This window comes from Pleurodeles waltl, chromosome 8, assembly GCF_031143425.1.
Source record: "Pleurodeles waltl isolate 20211129_DDA chromosome 8, aPleWal1.hap1.20221129, whole genome shotgun sequence".
Taxonomy (NCBI): Eukaryota; Metazoa; Chordata; class Amphibia; order Caudata; family Salamandridae; genus Pleurodeles; species Pleurodeles waltl.
This window is the reverse complement of record NC_090447.1, coordinates 1201765240-1201774294: the sequence shown is the minus strand read 5'-3', so window position 1 is coordinate 1201774294 and position 9055 is coordinate 1201765240. Positions and strand designations below refer to the sequence as shown.

General features: G+C 43.3%; 1 protein-coding gene across 2 annotated transcripts in view; it reads right to left on the bottom strand.

The window, feature by feature from the left end:
• Positions 1-246: 246 nt before the first annotated feature.
• Positions 247-9055, bottom strand: part of STOML3 (stomatin like 3) — a 129898-nt gene continuing 121089 nt past the window's right edge. For both annotated transcript variants that reach the window (XM_069205488.1, XM_069205489.1), the window contains exon 8: positions 247-3096. In XM_069205488.1, coding sequence (XP_069061589.1) covers positions 2896-3096 — 201 coding nt within the window. In that variant the 3' untranslated portion in view covers positions 247-2895. The remainder of the gene's footprint in view (positions 3097-9055) is intronic.

The following is a 9055-nucleotide window of genomic DNA, read 5'->3' as shown; positions in this document are numbered from 1 at the left end:
ATACTCAACAAACATTACATTAACCAGCTCTACTTCGACTGGGACCATGCACGATCTGCTGCTAGGTATGTTGTATCTTCATATTGTTCTAGGAATACATTGCAGTTTTGTACTGCTTCCGAAGTCTTTTATTTCAAGATTTAAAGCATCAAGTTAAGTAAGGCTTCTCAATAACACAAAGAGTATAATGCAACACAAAACCAATATAGTACATCTTTGGTGCACAATCATAGGGCTTGAATTACATTTAGGCAGTAGCAGAAAAACCTCTGATTTAATGACAATTTGTAAATATGGAAGATACAGCAGTGTCTTTTACAGTGGATTCTGTTATATACTTAGCACTTGCAGATATCAGGGGACCTCGTCCTACAACCCAATTCTAAATAGGGCAATCATTTTTCATTAGGACTGCTATTAGTTATACATTCATCACTGTTCTTTTAATCTAACTGGATTGCCATTTATTAAAAGCCATAGTTGTTTATTGCTAGCAGCTTTTTTATATATAAAATAGTAATATTAACAAATGCTTTTCCACCTTTCAACCACTGTTCCACATTCATTGACAACAAATTGCACAGCTTGTGGTTAAAAACCTCGATATTAAACAACTATTAAAAAAACATCTGGGAGATGAATAGAATACAATAAACAAATTATTTTGGTCCATTTTGCTTTAGGTAAAGGGATTCAGAGAACAATAATTTATTCTAGAATACAATGTCAGTCAGCACAAAAAACATTGCAGCATTAGGCACACATCTATAGATACCCACCGGACCTGCAGCATAAAATATAACATTGATATTTATATTGTCAATTTACATGTCAAATGTATAACAAATATGCACACACACACATATCTATATCTCTCCTCTCTCTCTCTCTCTATATATATATCTATCCTGACACAGTGTTATATTACATTTATTACTGCTGTTGAGTATGGGGAGGAGCAATGACGTACGAGCTGTGAAGCCTTGAGAGTGTCATGATCCCATCCCCTTCCTTCCCCTCATTAAAGGTAAATTCATAATTTAATACCTTCAGTGCCTGTGCACATGTTTTATGCCATTACATTCTTTAGGTTTATTTGTTCTTAAGAAATATATATTTAACCAAAACCATTATGCAAACGTTTACATTTGTGTAGTGAAGTAAAATTACATTGAAGACACATTGTGACCATTAGGAGAATTTTGTCTATGTGTAAAGTTAGTGTAATATTCAATCTGTGATCAGAAAACAGCGCCTTGCTCCATTGAGTTAAATTGGAAATTGATCTCTGCAGTTTTGTAATAAATGTGTCTGTGTCTAGTACTACAGTTGCTCTAACTACCATACATTATTGGGCCACGTTTATTTTCATTATGATGGCTCATATAAATATATGTATATATCTATATACATATATATCCTTCATAATATGTATATATAATAAAAATATATCCTTCACAAACACAGTCTGTAGCGCGATGCACTAAAGTTGCTAGTGCTCACTGATGAAAAGGTCAGACATCATTTACAATATTATTCTCTGATTAGCCAGCAGCACTTGACAGGCTCTTGATTTCTTATTTATTCAGCATTACACATAATGATGATGAATAAATAAGAAATCAAAAGCCTCTTGAGGGCTGCTGACTTTTTGAAGAATAATATACTGCCTACTGTCGATAGCCAGTAAATAGTTATAGTTAAGACCAAGTTGTCATAGAAAAAGCATTTTTTGTTTTGCCTATACCTTTGGTGCCATTTGACAAATCTTAACAAGATTTTTATTTCAAAACTAGTTTGCCACTCACTTCAGCCGCTGTGAGGAAAGTTTTGGGGTAATCTGTCAAGCGGGGGCTGAGAAAAAGGTGGTTACAAAACTGTATTTTCCCCATGCAATTTCCCATAGGGATTTTAGACACAACTACTGCTCAAATCGCTAAATAGAATTACACCACATTTGACAGGAAGCTAGATCTTGTTCCAGAAAGCACGCTTTTTGTGTTTTGGTGAACACATTCAGTAGTTTTGAAGTTATTAAATTAATAAGAAATATAGATATCTAGGGACGCAGATCCTTCATGGATCTGTGGGGGCATCTGAGCCGAAGCCCAATGAAAAAAAAACTCACTCACCATAACCCCACCAGCATGGGGTGGGTGGGTGCATGTAGGGGGTTGGCTGCGGCCAGATCCTGGGCCAAACCTTGCTGTGCAAGGCCAAAGGCTCTGCACGGTGGTGGTTGTATCAATGTATGGTATTTATATATTACTTTGTTTAAAAAACATATAAATTCACGGGAAAAAAGCAAAGGATACAGGGACGCAATTAGTTAGGTTCACGTTTTACCCACACAAAACCATAGAAATTCAGCAGTTATAGTTATACTTATCTGAAGAAATGGTAACTTGTGTCATTAAGTACAATTAGAATTATAACTAAAATGGCTGAATGTCTATGGTTTTGTGTGGGTAAAAAGTGACCCTAACTATAACATCCCTGTAACCTTTGGTTTCTTCAGTGCATATAATTATAGAAAGAAAGAAATTGTACCACAAAATCAACTTTTAGAGTGCATAGTCATTGACCCTCAGAATGAAATTGGGGAAGATACTGCCAGAGTTGGGCCCATATGACCCGTTCTGAGAAAGAATATAATAAAATGCTAAGACACCCATATTGTCCAAAATATAATGAAAATCTGCTTTTCACATTATTTGCAAATGACAGCCACTCCAACACTGCTCCTTAAAAGTCTCTGAGAGTCTTTAACTCTCGCATACAAATCTCAAGCCTCTCAAATATAATTTGTTCTTTCTCTCAGCATCAGTAGCATAGTACAAGTTGCATCTATAAAAGGCTAGGCGTAATCAAGGCATCTGATTGCTTCTATTGTGACTATGCCTGTTTCCTCATGTGGGCAAATCCTTGCAGCATATCAATTGGAAGAGGAAAAATTATTGTTGAATTATTTTCTGTGGCTACTGTCGCCAGGGTTTGCAAGTAGCGTAGCTGCAGAGCTGCAGGAGACTCGCTAATCACAAGGGATGCCTCTTTGAGCGCGCGGGACGCGTTCATCTCTCCTTCGGCTGAAATGACCTGAAACAAAGATGTCACAATCAGTTACTATTTTGTCACGATCATCTAACCTCACTCTTTTCAAAAGGAACACAAAGCATCTACAGTTGGTTCAAACAATAATTGAGAAACAAGTTTCTAAAGAAATACTACGATATAATTTCATTCATATAAATGCATTTCGTATCAATTGAATGTTTTCAATGGTGTAGTGATAAATCTAGTTGGCCATTTCACTTGAACTCTTAAAAATTTCCACTAAGCACAAACAACAACAAAATGATGATACGTTGCAAACAATTGTTGAAACGGACTGCAAAGATAAATCCTCAGTAGACACACAAGTGGCTTATAACTTCCATGAGGAAACAACATGATGCAAGATGGGCTGCATCTCACAAATCCATTGATTTTACTTTTGATTATCAGCACAGTGAATGATCCCTAACTCCGCCAGAAGTATGCCATCAAACTATTAAGGAATTTTAGGTCTGACCTAAAGTCACCTTTAGTTGTCAGGCCAGCCTCATGTAATAAAAAAAAGCTAAGTAAAGAAGACAATAAGTACAAGGGCTGTGGGCCAGACCTATTCAGCCATTGGCGCTTTTCTACTTTGAGTGATGACACTTTGCATTATTGCATTATTGCATGTACACTTCCACCTACAAAGAAGCTAAAATCTGTGTCAGGACTTAGTGGCAATAATTGTTTTCAACACTTTTTCTACTTCTTATCGATATTTTTTTGCCATTCTTGTGTATTTAAGCTATGTTTTCTGGTTATTAATTTAAAGCATATAGTACCTTTTCTTTACACCAATAATCTAAATTTCCTTTGTTGAGAGGATTTGGGGTGTACTATATGGCATGGCTACGTAGCCCTACTGTGCAGTACACTAGCAAATAGTGTCCTGGGTCCAGTCAGGTATGTTTACTCAATGTTAAGCTCAACCCTGGGTAGCTGTGGCTGCGAGCAGTAAGGCTTAGCAAAGGAACAGCGTGTGGCATTTAACAACACTAAACAACAGAATAAGGAAGTCACACGACAAGAAAAAACAAGGCACCAGGTTAGAAAATAGATTACATGTCTATGAATCTTTTGAGACCTTGGCCATCAAAATCCACCGGAGGTTTCCCTATATATAGAATTTTAAAGGAATTAGTAACTTTAGCATCAACCACAAACAAGGATTGGTCAACAAAAGCTTTAGAATCTTTACAAAAGTTTGGAAAACTTTGTTTGGCAACTCCGGCCCTGGTTGGTTGACAGACTGTTTGGTAGGACAGAGGTCAAGTGGGCCAGAGAGGATACTTTGGTCAGTTACCTGGCTAACAGAACATTTTTAGAGCGAGATCCAAACTTTACAGGATGACCAACATAGATTATAATGAAGTGGTCCTGATGCTAAGGGATGCATTTTTAAAGGTGCTCAAGGATGGTTCAGATGCTGTGCAGTCCATGGGGGTGAAGTCTGGTTGAGTCCTCGGTCCACAGGTGAGAGGGGGTGACTGTCTAAGACTTTTGGGGTCACACAAAGAGGTCTTTGCAGGGTTCCAAGGGCTGCAGATGCAGACTTGCACTTTTGCAACACAGCAGTCATGGTCAAAATCTTTTGTGGAGACTGGTGTCCCTCTCGGCTGATGAATCTGGACACAACCAACACTCATGGGTCCAGCAGACGTGTGCACCTTCTGGCTATCTCCGAATTGTCTTTGGGCGGTGCCCGGCATATGGTAGCAGCAAGACTTCTGCAGCGTCTACCAGAAATGAGACTTGGGCTCCTTCAGCTTTAATGTCTGCAGTGCTGTTCTGGGGGTGGGGAGGGGCAGCCAATTGACCTATGGAGTTTCTGCTTCAGATTGGGGCTGAGAATCAGCATTTTCCCAAGCTAAGCATGTAGAACAGGGTCCAAACTCCAATAACCCACAGTGCAGCAGGTGCAGTTGCTCTGGTGTTGCAGCCTCTCTTTGTGTGCTTCCAATGGGTGCATAGTGGTCTCCTTCTAGTTCGCTTTTCAGAGACAGTGAGACCTGCTGTCTCAGGTGCCAGGGGTCCCCATTATATCCCAGCAAAGTGTCTTGAGGGGACAATGTGGTCACTAGCCAATGGGCTAGTTGGTCCACTCCTCTCTGGTGACAGTTTCAGTAATGTGTGGCATCAAACTATCCCAAGGTGTAACATTTTTGCCACAAACAACATGGAAGAATCTTTCCTTGACTGTAAGGACCTTGGTAGCCCACCCCAAGAGGTGTGATTACCATGAGGCTACACACCCCTGGAAAACCAGCTAGTGAACTGATTTTCCCTCCTCTGTCCCTGGCTATACTCTGTCTGCAGGAAACAAAAGGCATCCTGTACGAGAGCGTTGTCACAGCAGCCCTTGAAAGGTGGCTTCACCTTTGAAGCTCGTCTTGTGGGCTAACACCTCAGGCAGCCATCCTGTGGGAGGAGGTCACACCTTCCATTGTGGAAGCAGCCTTTGTTCCTGGCCTGGGAGTTGTTTACACATCTCCCCAAGCTGGCAAAAAGCTGCCTGTATATCAGTGCCTTTGTGAGGCCATTGGTCTAGCTGGGGCACAGAGTGGCAACTTCGTAAAAGTTGCTTACCCTTAGAAGTCCCACCAAGCCTCATTTAATGCCATGATTAATGAAATATCTTACATGACCCATTTTGGTAGTCCCGTCAAAGGTTACCCAGGTTGGGGTGCCACCTGGTAAGCCTGTATTAGCCAATAGGGCTACCAACCTTATCCAAAGCAAAACAACAGTTTGGAAGTGTTTCTGCTAAGATATATCCTAAAACACATGTCTTACTTAACAAAATACAGCTTCCTGCAATAGGGCACCATAGGACTTACTTAGGAGAGACATCTATAATATTAAGGGATAGGGTGGCTTTGCCATAGGTTTAAATGACGAAATCAAACTGATAGTGAAAACACTGCTCTACCAGTCTGCAGTGGCAGGCTAGGGGTCATTTGGTATCCTGTCACACGAAGAGAGGCATAGACAGTGGTGAAACCATGAGCAGGCCCTCTCTCTACATGCCCTGGGTACCATATACTAGGGACTCATAAGTAAGTCAGGCCTTGCCAATTGGGTGTAACCAATTCAACAAAAAAATTGTATAAGGTTAAAACACTAGCACTGAGGTCTGGTTAGCAGGCCTCTGTGCACTCTCAGAGTCAAAAACCAGCAGTTACTAGTCCAAACGGGGACAAAAAGTGTGCTTGAATACTGAACCAGTTATAACCACCTGTACGTTTCTATTAAAATTATATGCAATGGATTTTTTTTATTTACAACTTGAATTAAAGGTATACAGCCTCCAAGTTCACCCAACTCGGCCGGAGTTAACTAATCTTTTTATTATTGTTCCACATACTTGCAATAAAAAAATAAAAGCCATTTAATTATGCAGCAGGTTGCGAAGGCCAGACCTTTTTCTTTCCTAATAGTTGTTTAAAATGACAAAGGGTGTGTAAAGAAATGGCTCCCTGTTGCAGTTACCCCCCACTTTTTGCCTGATACTGATGCTGACTTGACTGAGAAGTGTGCTGGGACCCTGCTAACCAGGCCCCAGCACCAGTGTTCCTTCACCTAAAATGTACCATTGTATCCACAATTGGCACACCCTGGCATTCAGATAAGTCCCTTGTAACTGGTACTTCTAGTACCAAGGGCCCTGATGCCAAGGAAGGTCTCTAAGGGCTGCAGCATGTCTTATGCCACCCTAGAGACCCCTCACTCAGCACAGACACACTGCTTACAAGCCTGTGTGTGCTAGTGAGAACAAAATGAGTAAGTCGACATGGCACTCCCCTCAGGGTGCCATGCCAGCCTCTCACTGCCTATGCAGTATAGGTAAGACACCCCTCTAGCAGGCCTTACAGCCCTAAGGCAGGGTGCACTATACCATAGGTGAGGGTACCAGTGCATGAGCATGGTACCCCTACAGTGTCTAAACAAAACCTTAGACATTGTAAGTGCAGGGTAGCCATAAGAGTATATGGTCTGGGAGTCTGTCAAACTTCTCAGCACAATAAATGCACACTGATGCCAGTGTACATTTTATTGTAAAATACACCCCAGAGGGCACCTTAGAGGTGCCCCCTGAAACTTAACCGACTATCTGTGTAGGCTGACTAGTTTTAGCAGCCTGCCACAAACCGAGACATGTTGCTGGCCCCATGGGGAGAGTGCCTTTGTCACTCTGAGGCCAGTAACAAAGCCTGCACTGGGTGGAGATGCTAACACCTCCCCCAGGCAGGAATTGTCACACCTGGCGGTGAGCCTCAAAGGCTCACCTCCTTTGTGCCAACCCAGCAGGACACTCCAGCTAGTGGAGTTGCCCGCCCCCTCCGGCCAGGCCCCACTTTTGGCGGCAAGGCCGGAGAAAATAATGAGAAAAAACAAGGAGGAGTCACTGGCCAGTCAGGACAGCCCCTAAGGTGTCCTGAGCTGAAGTGACTCTAACTTTTAGAAATCCTCCATCTTGCAGATGGAGGATTCCCCCAATAGGGTTAGGATTGTGACCCCCTCCCCTTGGGAGGAGGCACAAAGAGGGTGTACCCACCCTCAGGGCTAGTAGCCATTGGCTACTAACCCCCCAGACCTAAACACGCCCTTAAATTTAGTATTTAAGGGCTACCCTGAACCCTAGAAAATTAGATTCCTGCAACTACAAGAAGAAGGACTGCCCAGCTGAAAACCCCTGCAGCGGAAGACCAGAAGACGACAACTGCCTTGGCTCCAGAAACTCACCGGCCTGTCTCCTGCCTTCCAAAGATCCTGCTCCAGCGACGCCTTCCGAAGGGACCAGCGACCTCGACATCCTCTGAGGACTGCCCCTGCTTCGAAAAGACAAGAAACTCCCGAGGACAGCGGACCTGCTCCAAGAAAAGCTGCAACTTTGTTTCCAGCAACTTTAAAGAACCCTGCAAGCTCCCCGCAAGAAGCGTGAGACTTGCAACACTGCACCCGGCGACCCCGACTCGGCTGGTGGCGATCCAACACCTCAGGAGGGGCCCCAGGACTACTCTGATACTGTGAGTACCAAAACCTGTCCCCCCTGAGCCCCCACAGCGCCGCCTGCAGAGGGAATCCCGAGGCTTCCCCTGACCGCGACTCTTTGAATCCAAAGTCCCGACGCCTGGGAGAGACCCTGCACCCGCAGCCCCCAGGACCTGAAGGACCGGACTTTCACTGGAGAAGTGACCCCCAGGAGTCCCTCTCCCTTGCCCAAGTGGAGGTTTCCCCGAGGAACCCCCCTCTTGCCTGCCTGCAGCGCTGAAGAGATCCCGAGATCTCTCATAGACTAACATTGCGAACCCGACGCTTGTTTCGACACTGCACCCGGCCGCCCCCGCGCTGCTGAGGGTGAAATTTCTGGGTGGACTTGTGTCCCCCCCGGTGCCCTACAAAACCCCCCTGGTCTGCCCTCCGAAGACGCGGGTACTTACCTGCAAGCAGACCGGAACCGGGGCACCCCCTTCTCTCCATTCTAGCCTATGTGTTTTGGGCACCACTTTGAACTCTGCACCTGACCGGCCCTGAGCTGCTGGTGTGGTGACTTTGGGGTTGCTCTGAACCCCCAACGGTGGGCTACCTTGGACCAAGAACTGAACCCTGTAAGTGTCTTACTTACCTGGTAAAACTAACCAAAACTTACCTCCCCTAGGAACTGTGAAAATTGCACTAGGTGTCCACTTTTAAAACAGCTATTTGTCAATAACTTGAAAAGTATACATGCAATTTTGATGAATTGAAGTTCCTAAAGTACTTACCTGCAATACCTTTCGAATGAGATATTACATGTAGAATTTGAACCTGTGGTTCTTAAAATAAACTAAGAAAAGATATTTTTCTATACAAAAACCTATTGGCTGGATTTGTCTCTGAGTGTGTGTACCTCATTTATTGTCTATGTGTATGTACAACAAATGCTTAACACTACTCCTTGGATAAGCCTACTGCTCGA